General features: G+C 50.2%; 8 protein-coding genes across 8 annotated transcripts; 3 read left to right on the top strand and 5 right to left on the bottom strand.

Annotated features, from left to right (window-relative positions):
- Positions 1-1,315: 1,315 nt before the first annotated feature.
- On the top strand, positions 1,316-2,151 carry NCS57_01288700 (uncharacterized protein; the record flags this gene model as incomplete). The annotated part of the gene is made up of 2 exons (XM_053062545.1): positions 1,316-1,414; positions 1,612-2,151. 2 exons carry the CDS (start codon positions 1,316-1,318, stop codon positions 2,149-2,151), a joined length of 639 nt encoding a protein of 212 aa, XP_052907440.1.
- A 457-nt stretch (positions 2,152-2,608) lies between these two features.
- NCS57_01288600 (EXPERA domain-containing protein) lies at positions 2,609-3,245 on the bottom strand (the record flags this gene model as incomplete). Its single annotated transcript, XM_053062544.1, has 3 exons — positions 2,609-2,685; positions 2,736-3,122; positions 3,173-3,245. 3 exons carry the CDS (start codon positions 3,243-3,245, stop codon positions 2,609-2,611), a joined length of 537 nt encoding a protein of 178 aa, XP_052907439.1.
- A 388-nt stretch (positions 3,246-3,633) lies between these two features.
- Positions 3,634-5,277, bottom strand: NCS57_01288500 (uncharacterized protein; the record flags this gene model as incomplete). Its single annotated transcript, XM_053062543.1, has 1 exon — positions 3,634-5,277. The coding sequence occupies one exon, from the start codon at positions 5,275-5,277 to the stop codon at positions 3,634-3,636; it is 1,644 nt and encodes a 547-aa protein (XP_052907438.1).
- A 1,014-nt stretch (positions 5,278-6,291) lies between these two features.
- NCS57_01288400 (Aldedh domain-containing protein) lies at positions 6,292-7,841 on the bottom strand (the record flags this gene model as incomplete). The annotated part of the gene is made up of 3 exons (XM_053062542.1): positions 6,292-6,404; positions 6,463-7,322; positions 7,381-7,841. The coding sequence occupies 3 exons, from the start codon at positions 7,839-7,841 to the stop codon at positions 6,292-6,294; spliced, it is 1,434 nt and encodes a 477-aa protein (XP_052907437.1).
- A 1,586-nt stretch (positions 7,842-9,427) lies between these two features.
- On the bottom strand, positions 9,428-10,988 carry NCS57_01288300 (MFS domain-containing protein; the record flags this gene model as incomplete). The annotated part of the gene is made up of 3 exons (XM_053062541.1): positions 9,428-10,675; positions 10,746-10,925; positions 10,977-10,988. The coding sequence occupies 3 exons, from the start codon at positions 10,986-10,988 to the stop codon at positions 9,428-9,430; spliced, it is 1,440 nt and encodes a 479-aa protein (XP_052907436.1).
- Positions 10,989-11,409: 421 nt separating this feature from the next.
- On the top strand, positions 11,410-13,409 carry NCS57_01288200 (uncharacterized protein; the record flags this gene model as incomplete). Its single annotated transcript, XM_053062540.1, has 6 exons — positions 11,410-11,567; positions 11,620-11,887; positions 11,944-12,084; positions 12,132-12,446; positions 12,505-12,614; positions 12,692-13,409. The coding sequence occupies 6 exons, from the start codon at positions 11,410-11,412 to the stop codon at positions 13,407-13,409; spliced, it is 1,710 nt and encodes a 569-aa protein (XP_052907435.1).
- A 1,494-nt stretch (positions 13,410-14,903) lies between these two features.
- Positions 14,904-16,384, top strand: NCS57_01288100 (Protein kinase domain-containing protein; the record flags this gene model as incomplete). The annotated part of the gene is made up of 3 exons (XM_053062539.1): positions 14,904-15,250; positions 15,303-15,643; positions 15,699-16,384. 3 exons carry the CDS (start codon positions 14,904-14,906, stop codon positions 16,382-16,384), a joined length of 1,374 nt encoding a protein of 457 aa, XP_052907434.1.
- A 75-nt stretch (positions 16,385-16,459) lies between these two features.
- Positions 16,460-18,183, bottom strand: NCS57_01288000 (uncharacterized protein; the record flags this gene model as incomplete). The annotated part of the gene is made up of 5 exons (XM_053062538.1): positions 16,460-16,782; positions 16,834-17,309; positions 17,359-17,406; positions 17,461-17,871; positions 17,921-18,183. 5 exons carry the CDS (start codon positions 18,181-18,183, stop codon positions 16,460-16,462), a joined length of 1,521 nt encoding a protein of 506 aa, XP_052907433.1.
- Between the last annotated feature and the right edge of the window lie 412 nt (positions 18,184-18,595).

Raw genomic sequence — 18,595 nt, 5'->3', positions numbered from 1 at the left:
GTCTCAAGAGCGCGCGCGCCCGTCCCCTCATTGAGCAGCTCGGAATCCCAAGTTTTGGATTGGCTCGTTCTTCCAGGACGACGTGGTAGGCGTCACACCTGATGCTTCACAAGCCAATCGAAAAACAGGTTTGACAACGGATAAGCCGGACACGGATAATCATCCGAACTAAAATCTCACCTCAGAGATAGATTGTTGAAACAGGCTTTCGCAAGGGATATTGGCGAGCCGACGAGTTGTGGTGCAGGAACATGTCGCGTGAGAGACGATATCGCAACATGTGCACTTTCTTTCGTGTAGCTGACACGTTTACACCGATTGAGGGAACTGGCGATGAGCAACTGCTCGCTTGGCAAATTCGAAGCTCATTCACTGTGTATACAAGTAGAAAAACACCTGGTAGCCCGAGGCCACGCTCTCCGAGCTGGAAACATATAACAATAATGAATTTCCATTCCAGTCTAGGGTAGTCATGACGTCATTGTCACTTTGAAAAGTCATCGCCGGATCACGTGGAGAGGGGATGTGGGTAATTCACGTGCTCGACTCCACCAGAAATTGGTTCCATAGCAAACGCGACACGCACGCGTGACGCGGAGCCAACAAAGCTACAAATGACACGCGCACCATCTCCAGTCTGCGATGAATGGTAATAGGCATCTTGGTCAATACTAGGTGCTTTAGAACAATCCCTCACCTCACGTCTTGATAACATGAACTAGAAATTAGCAAATTGGAGGTTGCGCTGAAAGACGCCCGCGCCGCGAGAGATCCAATGACCACGTCATTCTGGACGAACCTGTCCGATCACTTTCCAACAGCATCTTGACAAAGCGTTGCACCGGGCTGAGAATCAAGGCTGGAAGTTGGCTGACGGCGAAAGCGTGAATGATCAGTGAGAGGGATCATGTGAATAGAATGAGCCGATATTAAGGCACTACGAGAGAACGTTGAGCCGTGTCTTTGCTCTTGTATCTGACTCTCCAACTCTACGAGAAGACACGTGCCCTGATTGATAAGGCAGAAATTGCATTTCTTCTCCGTTCACCATGCAGTAGGTCACGCGAAAGTACTCGGGTCTTTTGCCTTGTTGGAGAGATTAATCGCGATGCATGAATGCTGCAGTTGTGCCGCCACACTACGTGACAGTAGAAAGTATCTTCACAACTGCGAGGTCGCAAAATATCTGAAACCCTTCGAGATCTTTGCCCGTTCTTGGTGTTCATGAGCTGATACAGGACTGTTTTCCAAGATGTTTCATTTTATCGTCATCTTTTTGAGGGATAGATGGTATTGGCTTATATCATAGAGCGACATGATTGTGACAGAGGGCACAGAGCTTGTATTTACGGGCATTCAGAGACGGCCCGATGCTATGCACAGCGATAACCTTAACCGAGACAGCCCTTTCGAGGTACGTCACCAGAAGAGCTCATGTGCCTTCGTCAAATGTACGAAATCAAAGATAAAAACCCCTGCCTAGTGCCCATGGTTTGCTCTTGATATCTTCTTTTCTGTCATCCCCTTTCCCCCTTATAGACGAGCTCACCTATCAACCCGTTCCACATAACCCTGGCACACCTCAAACAAATGAATTGCGTTCATATTTAGGTACTTCAGAATCAACCCAATTTTAAGCTTAAACAAGTGGTCGAGGATGCAGAGCTGCCTGATTATCACCCTGAGGCATCGGTCGACTACATCCTGCGAACCATTCTGGACGCTGAGAACTTCTCTAAGCATGGAACCAAGGGCGCCTTCAACGTCTTGGGCGACCGTCATTTCAATATCTTCATTGAGTCTAGCCACTCGCTGTCTTCTGAGACTCGATGTGTAATCTTGTTGGTGGCCACTGTCTTGTTGATCGTGGCGCAGGCCAAGGACTGTGACATGACGTTTTACTTCACGAGCTACCCGAACAAGAAGAGCAAGAATCTTTCCGAGATTGACCGCCGACATCTTAAGGACCTAAGCAACTTGTGGAAGACCCAGAGCTGGCAGGAGGCTCTCGGGATGGTGCGATACACGCAGTCTTTCCAGGACAAGTTGGGGATCCAGGACTGGTCCTTAAACTCTACAGCCTTCACCTACAAGAGGGCAATGGGGCAGTACACTCGTCTCCAGGAACTGTACCAAAAGGACCCATTATAAGCTTTCCCCGTCTCAAACATCTTCCTCCTGGGGACGGCCATTCAACCGACTGAACTGGCTGCCATCCAGGAAGCCCAGAATATTGGAGGAAATGCCTTCAGTAGTTCTGGGAGGCCTGCAACGCTCAACATTGAGGGGCGGGGCGCCCTCTTTCAAATCTCTTCCGTCGTCATGATTGACCGTATGACTGAAAAGTCTATCAAGCTCTACAAGAAGGTGGACAGCTATGGAAAAGGCGAAGATGACATCAACGATCTGAACACGCTTAACTCGTAGTAACTTCTTAATCGAAATCGCTGGTAAACACACCGCCATGAACACCCAAAACCGTCTATCGGACGCTCTGATTCGCTCTTCTCCCCTCCTTGAAGTTTCCGACGCGCACGGAACTCATCCGTTCTCGACTATTCACCGGCCTCCTCTTGCTGGTCACTTGCCTCGAAAAAGCCTCTCAAATTTAATCTTGCTTGAGCTGAGATGAAGTCCGAAGCCGAGCCAGAAGGCGAGAATGCATATCCAAGGCCATTGTAATAGCTTGTATAGGATTAAAATATGTCAAACGAGGAGATGTTAGGAGTACTAACGCAGCACGGCATATGGTAGGTATGCCGCATACAATAGAGTCTGCTTGGCCTCATGACTGATGACCTCGGGACCCAGGTGATACATGTTGTGACACACAATGGCCGTGCAGAGACCGGTGACTATACCGTAGACACTGGCTGCAAGCTCACCAGGGCCAGAGAGGCGCTGTTTCGATAGCAGTGCTTGAGTGAGATACAAAGCAATTGGGAACTGCACCAGCAGCTCGACATAGACAAGGAAATCGAAGAAGTGTCCAGGAGTCTCAATATGGTAGTACGGGTCAGACATTGTGGTGATGTACCACTGGCGATAGGCAATGAGAAAGTGGAGAGGTGAGCCTGGGGGTTGGCAGAGAGACTGGGGATAGAATGGGACAAAATCAACGCCTGGACATTGTTGTCAGTTTCACGGACTTGTTGAGGCGTTGGGCGCTCACCAAGCATCGCACTCAAGTGCAAGAGCACGACGAGCAAGTAGACATAGTCTCTAGCTGGCTTAGGAGGCGCCATGATGAATAATTCACTATGATGATTGTAGTTTCAGGGATTGAAGAGAGTTAGAGAAAAATGAAAGCAAGAGGAAGAAGTGAGGAAGAGGAGTCAACGGGGCTACTGCGTTTAGCCTTAGATTGACATTTCTAGGAGTTAGTGCGCTATCTCGAGCACAGGCAAATTGGTGCACGGGCTGGTAAAGGGTTATTGGGCGTCGCGCTCGGGCTGTTAGTGCTGACTGGATGGCGGTAATTGCATGGAAACGTGTCTTGATTGGCCCAAATGGTGTCTGGATTGATGACCAGTCTCATAAATGACAAGGAAAGAGGAGAGAAAGGTGATGAAAAGAAGAATGTACATGTTCTATAAAATATTGATCGAAAAATTGTCTATGAGCTATGCCTAACTAAAAACTCGTATCCAATGTTTGGGTCTCAGGCTGAACCGGCGGATCTCCGGCTTCAGCGACACCAGTCTCAGTAGGAATAGGGGCATCCTCGCACTCAATGCACTTGATGCAGTCCATCTCAGTCCAGGTAAGACCTTGACTCATTGGGGCGAAAGACCAATCCAGCCTAGATGCGTATAGAGCGCAATACCTGTCGGGGTTCTCGTCGTCGTATCCGAAAGAGAGACAGCCTGGCTTGTCGGCACAGGCGGAAGCGCAGGTTTGCCACTCTTGAACGGGAGTCTTCATGTCCTGGTACTGGACATCTACGGCTCCAGAGACGAAGCCGACTTGGAAGCAGGTTGGTGTTCCGGGGACTTCGTCGGGGACGTAGCAACCTCCGGGAGCGGACACGCCTGAGGGGCAGATGAGCTGGGTAGATGTGGGAGTGGTAGATGTTGGGATCAGGGTCTCGGATGTGGTCTCCTCCGCCTCGGTGCTGGTCTCCAAAGTAGTGGTGGAGAAGGTAGTCTCTTGCGCAGTTGTGGTCTCTTCAGCTCCGGTCTCGGTTGTGGAAACAGTCTCCTCGGCACTGGTCTCGGTTGATGTGGCGGCAACTGAAGTGGTCTCTTCAATGGTCGTCTCTGATGCCGTGCTGGCAACAGAAGTACTCTCTTCAGAGTCTGTCTCGGTTGCAGTTTCAGTAGCAGAAGTACCCTGTTCCTCAGAAGTGGATTCAGAGGCCGGGGCAGTCTCTGAGGTGTTTCCCTCCTCAGTAGCTGTCTCGGTGCTCGCCTCAGTAGTCGCTTCGGTAGCCGAGTCGGAGCTGACAGCGTCGCTTGAAGCTACACTGGTAGCATCAGTGACAGCCTCAGTGGTAGCCTCAGACGTAGCCTCAGTAGTGGCTTCAGTGTTGGGCTCGGTGGCGGCCTCGGTGCTGGTGGTAGAAGGTAGCTGGCTGGTCTCGGTACCAGCAGCATCAAACACAAGATCGGCGTCGCCAATAGTCTCAGGAGTCACCTGGTTGGAGACAAAGATGGAGTCGATGTAGACTTGAGCAGAGCCACCACCGACACAGGTCAGGGCGAAGCTCATCTGTCCCTGGGTGACCTGAATGTTGGTGGAGACGGTGGAAGAAGCCCAGGACGAGGGGGCGTTGGAGCTAGGGAAGTAAGGGGTCGAGGTGAAGACATTGGATCCAAAGGAAGCCTCAATCCTGCAGGCACCAGACTGAGCACTGGACTGAACAGCGTAGAAGAACTGAACAGTGTAGGCTGATCCAGCCTGGAGGTTGGTGAGCTGTTGAGAGATGGCCGCATATTGTCCCACATCTCGCTTTCCTGGGCCAGGCTGAGTGCTGGCCGCCTCCAGGCTAGCACAGTTCTTCTCCGTGCTTCCGCCGCCTGTGTAACCTCCACCCTCGACGTAGCTGCCCTGGCCTTCAACAACAAAGTTGGAGATGCCGCTGGGCGAGTTGGACCTCCTCCGGAAGTCTCCGCCCTCGATCTCATTGACGATAGGCCCCGAACCGTGACCGGAGGTGGAGGTGGCGGATGCGCTTGAAGTGGTAGCGCTCAGGGTCGAAGAAGAGGCAGGTCTGCAGGGGCCGGCCGAAACGGAACCGGCCAGGGCCAAGGCGGCGAACGTGCCGACGAAACGCATCTTGTCGAAGTTTTGAAACGATTGTAAAGGTCGGATGACAAGATGGGAGGTTCCAAGTTGAACTTGTGGGGGTTGAGGTTTGGCGGGCAACAGCCTGGTGATAAACCCTTTGTGAGGTTTGTCTAGACTCAACGGGCCTTCGGTGATCCCCTAACATGGTGGACCCAAAAATTCGAATAGGTCGTAGGAACGAGTAGTGTGTCCTGATCGAGGCATTCAGCTTGTCGCTATTGTAAAGCGGACTCTTGTGCGAAGCCACAATAATCAACCCTGTTGACTATCGAGCGCCTTTGGCGCCACACCAAGCAAACGGCCGGCTGTCGGCTTCAGCTGCAGGCAATGGTGCTGGACTAGTTCTCTTAATAAATTGAGGCTTTTCCCGAGCGAGAGGAGCCCCTTGTGTCTAAACGACGGCCTCGCATTCTGACCGCTCTATTAGGAAGCGCTTTATCTCAAACGTACGATTTCTCCGGTGGTTGATTGACACTTCTAGAACTATGGTGTACCTATTCCAGCCATTAGCGCTATGGGGCATTCTGTAAACACTAGGTCTCGTAGATAGCATCTCAGCCCTTGCATCGCGACCTCTGCCAGAGCCTGTCTATGTGTTCACCTTCGGCTCGGCTAGCACAACCATTTCAGTCCATTCGATTGAGGAGAGTGCTGGGTTTTTTAACGAGTCTGGTGTTGGTCGAACTGTTGGCAGATGCTGCCAGTCAAGCCACGAGGTCCAGACTCTGGCAGTCCACAATGGGCGCCAATAGTGTGGCACGCTATTCACAGGCTATCAGCAAAAATTGGAAGCAGAATCCACAGTAATTTCGGACATGTTACTGTGGATTGCTTACTGTTTCCTGTGGTTGGCTAAGTTTTCTTCGCGCCAGACTCAGAAGTTGTTCGTTTCACGTGGCAGACATTTGACAGGGCTGGCTGGGTCGACGTTGTCACCTTGAGGCTCTTTCTTTAACCAACCAATGCGACCGGTGTTGGCCTTTCCCTCTTCTGCATTGAACTCTAATCTCCAAAAGTGATAGCCTTGTAGTGAATAAACTCTTCGATTCCATATTTCCCACCAGCACAACCCCATCCACTACCCTTGGTACAAGTTGCGGGCCCCTTGATACTCGCTGCAAGAAGCATGACATATTAGTAAACAGAACATCAATAGGAATACCCTAGACTTACGCTTGATAGCCAAGGTCATATCGTTGATCTGAACCATTCCGAATTCCAGCTCTTTGGCTAGGGCAATGGCCCGTTCTCGGTTGCTCGTAAAGATCGCCGCCGACATGCCTCCCTCTCGCGAGTTTGCTTCGGCAATAGCTTCTTCATCGTTCTCGACTTCAACAACAAAGGCTGTAGGTGCGAAGCCCTCCTGGCTTGACAAGATTGACTCCCGTGGTACATCGGCCAAGATGGATGATGCCATTGATGCCGGACCAAGCCGCTGGGAGCTGCCGGCGACAACTCTTGCTCCCTGTGACAATGCATCTTGGACTGCCACATATGCTTTATCGGCAAAGGTATTGGAAACTGCAAAACCAGCCGAGGGCAAGGAATTGATGGCCTCAGTGAGGAGAGAGTAGAACTTGTCCTTGACCGACGAAACAACGATAATTCGTTCTGTTGAGAAACATACCTGGCCATGAAGCAGCGTCGCCCCCTGGGCACAGGCTTGGGCTGCCTTGGACAAATCAGCATCCTCAAGGACAACAAGAGGACTCTGGTCCCCAAGCTCCATGATCGTAGGCTTCAGGTACTTTGCTGCCATGGCCCCAATAGATTTGCCTACCACTGGACTTCCGATGAACTCAATCTTGCGCAGGTGGGGATGCGAGATGACGGTCTCGGTGATTTCTGCTGCTGTTCCACGCGATGACACAATGAGATTAACAGAGCCCTTTGGAAATCCGGCTTCGAGAAAGGTTTCTGCCACAAACTGATGTGTCCAGGGGCACATCTCTGAGGCCTTGAGAATCACGGTGCAGCCAGCAGCTAGGGCGGTCGCCACGGCGCGGACAGCGAGCAGCAGCGCGCCGTTCCACCTGCGGAACAAAACGTCAGTAACCATACAGAAGTGGAGTTGCCTTGGAATTGACATACGGAATGATGGATAGAACCGGTCCAATCGGCTCTCTCACCACGATGCTCCGTTCATCGTGAGCCGGATCCGAGGGGTCCTCCAAGGCAGCGGCCAACTCTTGACAAATAACAGACATGCTGCCAGCATTCATCTTTGCCCAATCCTCGTTGCAACTGGTTTCAGTCATCTGTCGGTGCATTGCATCGCTGATTCCACTGTCAAAGAGCTCTGCAGCTTTAGTCAACAAGCGGCGTCTTTCATCGGTAGGAGTCTTCCGGTAAGTTTGGAAAGCTTTCCATGAGGACTCAACAGCCAAGACAGCGGTGCTGGCTTCGACAGACTGGCTGAAATGAACAGTCTCCTGTTTCTGGGAAGAGAAGATCGGAATGTATGGTCGGTGAGACTTGGCGAGGGGCTGGCCATCGATGATGCAAGCCACAAAAGGCCGACCGTCGGTGTCTTTGGGAAGTACAGAAGGCATTTGAGCGAGGATGCTGATGATAGGAGTAGGCGAGAAGAGAAAGGGAAGAGGCGTGGTATCGACTGCAAGTTCTTGTTAGTCTATGAATCCAGCACGATGCTTCCACGTCTCACTAGATATACATACTTGGTATTGAAAGACGGTACTATGAATACATGAAGAAAGTGCTTCGGGAATATTGGTACATAGCCCCGTATCGGATTTACAACTTGGTCAAAAACGCTGCATAAGGCCAAATCGGATTTACAAGAAGACGGAGGACGATAAACCCGATCGGGGAGGAGATTGGCGGAAGCGAGCCCGGATGGTAAGAGAATAGACTTTCGGGACTCGGTTGATGAACGGGTGGTCCACACCGATGGTTCCCCGGCTTTACAGTCCATACAATGACCTCGAGGGCCAAACACAAGTTTATTGTAAATTGGCTCAACGAGGTATTGGCAAATGCGGCCTCTTACATGAGTAGAATAACCAGCATAACTGCGTGTTCCGTATACAATCTGGCCCAATAAGTAGAATTTTTGTATTAGCCTCAGAAGTTGGAAGCTCAAAGAATGGTAATAAGAGCTACATATTCAATGTCAGGATAGCCTATGGCATTTGTAGGTGGTATTGTCCAAGAAATGCATTTTCTCCAGCTGCAAGTAGATTCTAAAACGGTGCGTGCTCTGACTTGCCCATGCCTTCCGTACGCTTGCAAACACCGCTCCCTGGCAAGTTGGCGCCCCTGTGACGAGTGCACGTGGTAAGAGAGTGTGATGGCAGTACCACCAGCATTTGCATTATTCCACGTATTCCCAATATTTGACCACATATCTGACCCAGTAGTCGAGTGGAGATGCCCTCATGACGAACCATACAACCAGAGGATTCAGCCTAGTCTCTGTATTAACAGACTTTGACGAAGCGTCATGCAGGACGGGACTAATCCAACAACAAGTGACAGTCATTTTCCAGCGAGTCATCCAAGTACTAGCAATAAATCTGCGTCGCTCCCTTCCCACACTTGCTCATCAAGGTCCGCTTGATGAACCGCCCAGGCCATGCATTGATAACCTCGGCAAACCCTAGCTCATTCCACAGCTCCAGCGTCCCCATTCTCTTCCAGCCCTAGTATGTTGGCTCGTCATCCTCTCGCAGAGGAATCTCTTCCAGCGGCTTCTCTTCGGTGTCGACCGCCTTGGTCACCAAAATCTCCTTGCCAACTTGATTGAGTACGCGGCACGAGACCCGTCGATCCAGGCCGCTCAGTAGGGAGGCATCAGACCGGGCGTCCAAGCGGAAAAGCAGTTTGAGCTTCTCGGCTGTCTCATCTTCGTCCTATGTCATAAGTATATAAGGTTAATTAAAAGGGGTGATTACTTAGAATTACGAGTACCTAAGAAAGGGAATAAGATCAGTTAGTATTTGCATTACACGGGAGACTATTTTAAGAGAAAACACAGTGCATAGTTCTAGTAGACCTATTTTGTAATATATTAGGGAATAGTCTGCATGTAGTAGTAATAAATACCATGTGTAGAAGGAAACTTGTTAAGATTTCTAGTTATCTGCTAACTAAATGATGCGGGTGACCAGCTATACTATCAAGCCAGAGAGTTGGTGTATGATCTCTTAAAGAGAGTCTTGCCATGCAACCAAACCGGAAAAACCATCAGATATCCAACCCAGAGCAACGCTGCCATTGTAGCAAACTGTTTGACGGGACCAACTCCATTCATCCAAGGAAGCGAAGCGTATGATACTCCAAAAGCGACCGTATTCTTCATGAAATTGACAAGAACTCCGATGTCTCCAGCACGTGATGGGATGGTATTAACAGCGTAAGCAAGCAGGACGTTTGCTGAGGCTGTCAATCCAAAGGCCAGCATACCCCATCCTACACATACTTGGATCCAGGTGTCAGGGTGTTTGAGACCGTAGCCAAGAACCAAGCAGCCTGAAGGACTGATGAGCATGCCGAGAAGGGCGACTGGCAGACGGCTTGCAGGGCTAGGGCCCCTGCCATCTGTCGCCGATCGTATGAACAAAATATCTGAAAGGTAGCCGCCAAATGGAAGTCCAATAAGGAGACCCAACAGAGGTGCAACATTGAGGAGGCCGATTGACTGCGAACCCCATAGCAACGGTGGCTGGGCATATGTCATACCCAACAGGATCGAGATAATCACTGTCCAGCCGATGGTAAGTCCAAAGACGTAGACAGTGACCAGAACTCGAGGCACGATCAGCATCTGCAGCGGTTCGAAGAAAGCCGGAAGTGCTCGGCTCCATTCCAACGGCATGGGTTTCTTTGTAAAGGATAGCGATATCCACTCGGTTCGAGATGAGACAGTAGGCTCGGGCGTGGTCGCTGTGGTTGGGGCGTTCTCGACGATAGAGCTTGTCGCCTTCGGATTAGACGTTCCAGAGTCCGATCCAGTGTCGTTTGTCAGCTCTGGCTTGTGGGTAGTCTCGGGAAGCATAAGAATCGACGCCAGTAGGTTAAGACTGGTAGCAATGGAAAGGATCCTCAGATACCATCTCCAGCTTCCTTGGTGTTGGGCGACGATACCGGAGAAAATAGGTCCCAACGCAGACCCAGCTGCTAGGCAACCGACATAGACTGCCATGGCTCGAGCGAGCTGATGATCTCTGAAAGTCTCGTGTACTATGGTCGGGCCAAGGGCTTCAACCAACCCCCCGGCGAGACCGCCAAGGATACGAGAAACTTTCAGAGATTCATAGTCGGAAGCCTCGCCGGACCAGATATTGAAGACGATGAAGAGGGTCAATGACGCGAGGATCGTGTATCGTTTCCCGAAAAGAACGACTAAGGGGAGGGCGAACAGATTCTAAACAAACGCGTCAGCCACTGGACAACTCAACAAGGAGCTGGCATGCGTGGACGGGGGCCAAACATACCGATATTCCCAGCATCAAGATGGAAAAAGTAGTCAGATCCGAAGCCTGCGACTGGGAGCAGTTGAACTCCTTCATGACCAACTCGAAAATGGGTGACAGGCCAGCAGACCAAGCATTGCCGAGAAGGTTGTAGAAGCTAACGTTGAAAAGGATAACGAGGCGCCACCAAAGGGGCCATTTCTATTGATCGTGAGCGCGAATGACGAGACTCGGGAAGGAGCTGCAACGTACGTATGGGGACATAGTGATGATTCAATGGTGTTGTGATGAGAAAACGAGATCCTGCGGTACGGTAGAGGTGTACTTTCGATGGCTATTTCAGGGGCTCTTCGTTATTGCATATCACGGTGCTCTGTATGCTTTATTCGGCTCGGGCGACGTCCGTCTTTGCCCCGAAGCTCGCTCGACTACCCCAGACTCCCTGATTTACCCCGGATTCCCTAATTTCCCCCGGCCTGGGCTACCCCGACTTTCCTGCATTACCCCGCAAACACGACCAAGATGATCTGGCTAGCGGAATCTCCAATTGCTTCTTTCCGGGCCAACCGAAAAGAAGGTTTTACTTATTACTTAAAGGATCAAAGCCACTCGGAATATAACAAAACTAAACAGCAAATCAGCATAGTCACTTTAGCAATTGGTTCTCTTGTCTACAACATTGAAAATGGCCGCCGCTGAGATTGGTTACAACAAGTACTTTGTACCTGAGAACGATCTCAAGTATGTTCCTCCATACCTTGGAAACACCCCCGAGACTACGGAAGAAGTCAAATGTCCAATTATCGGAGACTGGCCTAAATGGCTGGATGGCACACTGATCAGGTAAGTATTGCTCATAACAATGTTGACACATATACTGACATTGTCCTCACAGAATGGGAAGTGGTCGTTTCACAGTCCCTCTCTCAGAGGACGGTTCCAAGCCCAATGCTGTCCTTCAGCACTTTTTCGACGGACTCGCAATCTTGCACAAGTTCAGGATGAGCAATGGCCAAGTCTATTATAGCAGCCGTCACACTGCTGAAGGTGTTGTGCAAAAGGCAGCTCGGGATGGTTTCCTGACCACCACAATGTTTGGCCTCAACGCCAACACACCCTTGATCGACGCTCAAGACCCGTGCTCTGCACTACTGGGCGCGCAGGTGAGTATATCTGCAGCTTACTCAGGATTTGGAATAACTTTCACTGACCTTTATAGCAATCCTTGTATCTCCCCCAAGGACACCTTCTCCCGGACGAGGTCAACATCAATGTTGTTCCGAGGAGGGGAATGCATATTCCCGATCGCCAGAACCCTCATGACAGAGGAACACCGGCCCAGATCCCTGAGAAACAGGAAGTAAGTGGATTTCCACAATACCAGTTGCACGTATTAACGATGAATAGATCCTTGTTCATACCGACTTCAACATGTTGCAAGTGTGCAATGCCAAGACATTGGAGCCAAAGAGAATGCTCACCTACGCCCAAATTGACCCTGACCTTGCCGGCTACGGCATTTGTGCCCACCCTTGCAAGGACCGCCAGCGAGGCATGACGTTCAACTACATCATCGACCCCGTCACAAATGTCTTGTCCATTTTTGCCCTCGACTATCGATCCAACCCGGCTTCTTTGCTTTGGAAGAAGCCTCTTCCTTGTGAACCTTGCTACATCCATTCACTGGCTATGACTGACAAGTTTGTCGTCTTTATTCGCAACGTAAGTATTCCCGCTACTAACATCAGCTATGCCGCTCCTAATACTAATGTTACTACAGCCCATTCATATGGATGTCAGTGATGTCAAGAAGCCGGTGATGGAGATGCTTGAGTACGAGCCCGACTCGCCCACACAAGTATTCGTCCTCGAAAAGATGACTGGTAAACAGTACGTGGCTTGCTTTCCAAGCGATTGTCCTCATGGTTGCACTCCGAAGTGGGCTATAGGCTAACAAGAAGGCTTAGTGTCGCCACCTATCATTCTGCAGACGGTTTCATGTTCTTTCACTCTGTCAATGCGTATGACTTCGTGGATGAGAAATCTGGCGATACAAACATTCATGTCGATGTTTGCAGCTACCCGGGAAACTACATCCCTTACCGCGAATACGGCTTGAGCAACGTTGTCGACCCTGCACGCCCTTATCAAGACGGCACTCTCGTCAGGTACGAGCTTGAGGCTGTTAACTTGGCAAACATTGAAAAGCCCGGCCGTGTTATTGTGGCAGCTGCCATTCCTGGCGTCGCATCCGAGTTGCCGCGGATCTCAAAGAGAGTCTCCATGCAGCCAGGGTATCGCTATGTCTACTCCACAGCTGGGAATGGTGGCGCGGCTCCAGGAACCTCCGTCCCTATAGGCCGTCTTGGAAACGGCTTGAAAGTTGTCCAGGGTGCCTTTTTCGGTAGCCTGGCCAAGTTTGACTGGCAGACTGGAACTTACAAGCGATGGCAGCCTCCCAACGGTGACAGCTGTCCATCTGAGCCCATCTTTATTGAGAGGCCTGGCGCTACTGAGGAAGATGACGGCGTTGTCTTGACCATTGTGATCAACAAAGAAGGAACACACAGTATTCTAGTTGTCCTGGATGGTCGCTCGTTCACTGAGATTGCCCGGGCCGACATGCCCCAGGTGTATAGCCTGGGTCCTCACGGGACTTTCATCGAGGGGGCCTTTGGCGAGTGAGAGATTTAAGTAGCATGGACGCCAGGGGCGAGGCAATTGGCCAGGGGTCACAGCAGGGTACGGGCTGACGTCTGTATCCCAACGAGTCTTGAGTGATATTTTATTTCTTTGAAAAACGACATTCTAAAACCTCCAGAAAATGGACACAACGATCTATAGAGTTCAAAAGGAATTGTTCGACTTCGAAAACAAGACTTGTATGAGAAACGTACGAACTCAGACGACTTACTCCAAGGGGAAACAAAGTGCTGGCCACATTCACTCGTGGTCTCTGCTGGGAGTCAACTTCCGGGAAGGGTTGGAGTTGAATAGCCAACCACCCACGATATACTACACCCTCATTCCATGTCTGTCAATGTGGAGGGTGGTGATGTGTTTTCCGGTTGGACCTTGGAACGCGACTGTGATGTGCTCCCGGGCATTTGGATTGGTCCCTCCCTTGTGCCAACTTTTCTTTCCACTATTAACTTGTTAGAGTCAGGCTTGACGGGAAGGAATCTGACATGTACTTACTATTTGGCTGGGGTGCAGAGGACCGTAGCAGAGCCGAAGTTCCTCGTATCCTGTTAGGTATACGTGACGATGGCTTGTTCCGCTTCAGATGTTCTGGCCCCTTCGTTCGTGAAGGCGATGTAGTCGGTGCTATTGATGCCCATGGTGATATGAATTCTTCGTGTTATGAATTAGGTGTATTGTGATGATGACCTGTCTGAACATTACCTTTGACAAGATCCGTCCGACATCTCTTATAATCACCGTTCTGCACCCATTGGAGGCATGAATACTTCTTTCATCTTTAAAGCATTTTTGTCCAAAGACCGCCCGACGTCTTGGGGTGGCTCCAAATCATTGGAAGTAACATTCGCATTAACTGTGTTCTTTGTTATCATGGCGAATAGATTCTTCTGGAGACGTCAATCGGTAGGCTCAAAACGCTGGCATCAGTGTCTATTTTCGGGGCATATGGCTTCACGACAAAGCGACAACTGAAAGTGAAAGAAGCCAGCGCATGAATTCTAATGACCGGGGCATGGCTATTGCAGTCCTAAAGTTTTTGGTCTACGCGAGCGCTCAGGAACAAAGAGAATCGCATGACGTTGGGATGCTTCTGTTGGAGTTGTTGGTTCCTTTGTTGGATTTTTACTTGCGGCCAAGCTTCAAGCGGGCTTGTCACCATGGGACCATTCTCTGACTGGCTAGCTGACAGTCTCCATGTGGACGGCTCAGTTACCACGAATAGTTGGTTGGTCTCATGCCCCTTTGAAGAAGAACAAAGGCTCTTTTAAGCATCTTTATGTGTGACTTATTAGATTCCCCATACCTCCCAACCACAACGACGCCAAGATGATTGTGGCCGCCTGAGGTACCCATGCCTGAGGCAGGCACGTCCACCCAACTGAATATATAAACAAAGAACCCTTCATCTCCCCCCTCCCAACACAAAAAGCCATCTACTGTCACAAGGTTTCTACAGACCAAGCAACATTACCGAAGATGGGTAACTTCTTCGCGAAACTGCTACCATCCCCAACCCTGCCTACGGACCAGGCAGACAGGGCTCCTGATCAGCAACCCGACCAGGCCCCTCAGATTGATACTATCTCTGAAGATGCTGAAGACCAGGGTACTCAGCCTGATTCTGTCTCTGGAGATGCCGAAGACCAAGCCGTTCAACGTGATGCCGTCTCTGAAGGTATTGAAGAGGGAAAGGCCGCATACCAACCTGGCGGCTTCCATCCAGTGTATATCGGAAACATCTTTAACGACAGATACAAGGTCCTCAACAAGATTGGCTACGGCCAGTATTCCACAGTCTGGCTAGTCAAGGACTTGCAAGCTAGGTGAGTGAGCTTCTACTTTTCGCCTTTCTTCTTTGTTAACATTTAGCTCCAGCGGCAATGAACCAAGCGCTTTTCGGGCATTGAAGGTGCTGAGCGCGGTATGCTACAGCCAGGGATACGACACCTTTGAGAAGGAGATTCTCACCCATCTTCGAGATGGGGATCGTGACCAGCTGGGCTACAACTATGTTTGTCACCTTGTCGATAATTTTGAGCATCAGGGCCGAAATGGCACCCACACATGCCTTGTGTTTGAACTCATGGGCGAGACACTTCGCAGCTTCGGCGTTTGGTTCTCTGAGCACATGATCCCACCTTCAATCATGCACAGATTTGCGATTCAGCTGGTACTGGCCCTTGACTTTGCCCATGAACACGACGTTATCCATACAGGTATGTTCCTCATCTTGATAAGCCTATAATTTCTCTCAGACTGACCATCGAATAGATATCAAACCGGATAACATCTTTGTCAAGTTTCGTGATCACTCGCTGATCGAGTCTGGATATCTTAAGGAAGTCCCCATTCCAGAGCAAGACCGAGAAGAGACTCAGTACTGTCCAGTCCCTTCACAGCCTCTCCGTGGGTACTACTTCGATACCGAAACTATTCGTGCAGATCAGTTCGACATTGCACTGGGTGACTGGGGAGTCTCTAGCTGGACTACAAAGCATCTCTGTGAGACAATCCAACCGGTGGCCCTTCGGTCTCCCGAGGTCCTTATCGGGGCTCCCTGGAGTGCCTCAACTGATTGGTGGAATTTGGGTGCTGTCCTTATCGAGGTCTTTCGCGCTGTTCGACTATTTGATGGCGGAGTTCCCCCGGACGGACACTACGAGCTCAAGGAGCACTTGATTGAGATTGTTGACCTTTTCGGGCCCTTCCCCAAGGCACTCCTTGAGAAGGGAAATCAAGATGTTGTTCGTGACCTGTTTGACGAAGAGGGATGCGTCAAGGACGCGGAACCATATGAAGGGCCTGGCCTGGAATCAGAGGCTTACCTGCCTGGCCTGAGCCTGGAGATGAAGGCAGACTTTTCTTCGTTTCTAGACCTGATGATGAAGATCGACCCCGAAGAGCGCCCTTCGGCAATGGATCTCTTGCGACATCCTTGGTTAAATGCAGTTCGTTAGACAGTTCATATGAATACATGGGGAAGAAGAGTGTCTTTATGTAGAGCTAAAATACGATCGTTTCTCACATTCATTTTAGCCATGTACCTTCTCTCTTCCATCGTCTTGAGTTTCACTAAACTCCGCCTCGAGATCAGCCGTCACTGCTTGTCTCTTGGCATCCCGCCGACTCAGATATAGGATGGTATAAATGACAGCCAACTGCACAACAGTCGTTCCAAGACTACTCTTGAACCCGACAATCCACCTCGGTGCGCCTGTGGCTGGGAAGAGACCGACTTGTGCTCCCGCCATGATGCCCTGACCAATAGCGTTCATGCTGGCTGTTACGACAGCTCTCTCCTCAGCGTCGTTTGCCATGATGACTGTCGCCCATCCCATTGACATTGGGGACATTGCTGCCGATGGAATTAGAAGGCGACCACTTATCAACTTGGAATTGTACTTACGGGCCATAAAACCTTGGAGCATAAAGGCAGCCAGCCGACCCTTCTCGCCGACATCCCACACGTTCAACAGGATCATTCCAATTAGAACAGGGACAGTCGTGATGGTAGCTGGGATCCAAAAGTTCCCCAGTCTGTCTGCAACAACTCCAGCCGTGAGTGCGCTAACAATCATAATAGCCGCCGTGACTGTTGGTAAGGTGTTGACCTGGACGATGGAGTAACGGTCTGGGTTGGCTCTTAGATACAGAGAGAAAGGCTGGCCACCTGGAAGAATGTTCAAGTCAAGAATAGTCCAGAGGATAACAAAGGCATAAAAGTGCCAGCGACCCAGGACACGTTTGAAAATGGTTCTAGACAGCTGGAGCTGTGGAGGTGCAGTCAACCCTTCGATTCGTTTCTGCGCGAGCGCATGCTCAGCATGAGACAAAGCTAAAGGCTTCTTGCGAGAGGGAACGTCCGGGAAGACTATGTAGCCACTAAATAATGGGTCAGCTGCCGTGTTGGGGAGTGGAAAAAAGTACTCGCATGAAGGCAATGCCAATCGTAATAATTCCATCAATGATAAATAGCCATCTGTGAAGAGGAAAGATTAGTAAATGATAGCTTGTAATGTGCTCCAAGCCTTACCTCCAGCCAGAGAGGCCATGGACTCCGTTGAGATTTTTGTAGGCAGCTGCTTGAAGATATCCAGCAAACATGGTACCACCAGGACTGGCAATGAAGAAAAGAGCAATTCTCCGAGCAACTTCATTAGGTTTATACCATGAGCCAATGATGTAGATGGTGCCGGTGAAGGAGCAACATTCGAAAAGCCCAACAAAGAATCTCATGGCATAAATGGCTTCAACATTCTTGACCCAAGCCAGTCCAAAAGTTGCCAAGCCCCATCCAAGCTCGAGCGATGGGAGCACAATGTTGGCTGGGTATCTGGTCATTAGATAGCAAGTTGGAATCATGGCACCGCAATATGAGGCCCAGAAGGTGGCGGTGATGTAGTTGAGCTCATTTCCCCACAGGCCAATTTCCTCTCTCATGCCACTGGCGAAGAAGGTTAGCATGGGCCTTGTAAGGCGTATGGGTGACTTGCCTGACAAAAGCGTTGGTGAGAGATTGTTGGTCGAGATACTTAGTAAAGAAGGACAGGCACCCAAAGACAAGAATACTCAGATCAAGTTTCAAGACGACCAGTTTCTCAGAGCTTGGCATCTCACGAGAGTACCATCCTACAAAGGTCATGAACTTGATCCAAACATTCTCATGCTCGTCGGACAAATTCCCGAACTCATGCTGGCTGGGGGTGTTAGTCGTAGGCTCAACCGTCTCAGACGGCGTGTCTTCGGCGAAAGCCATGGCTATTAGCTGACGCTCTCAAAAGACAATGGTGTATTAAAATAAACTCGAAAATCTGCCGAATAGATTTAAGATCCGGTGGTAAACAGGAAATACTGATGGCTTATAATGTGTCCCCTGAGAATCACTATCGATCACGCAAACCATAGCCTGCATTGCGGAGAATGTCTTGGTAATATAGGTCATGGCATGATAAGGGTACAGTGATCCGACTTAGGAAGTATGAACCCTACCGAATCGCATCGTGCCTCAGGGGCCCATCTTCTGCGGAACCAGATGAGATCCAATGCGTTGTGGCGGAACAGCTCCGACACCGCTCTCACGCTTTGTAAGCTGCCTATCCCACATTGTAGTCCCTTCGCAGAAATATCGCTTGAAAATGGGCATCAGAATATTGGGGGCCGGGGCTATT

This window comes from Fusarium keratoplasticum, chromosome 11 (assembly GCF_025433545.1).
Source record: "Fusarium keratoplasticum isolate Fu6.1 chromosome 11, whole genome shotgun sequence".
Lineage (NCBI taxonomy): Eukaryota > Fungi > Ascomycota > Sordariomycetes > Hypocreales > Nectriaceae > Fusarium > Fusarium keratoplasticum.
Note: the sequence above shows the minus strand (reverse complement) of the source record. Positions and strands in the feature narration are given on the sequence as shown.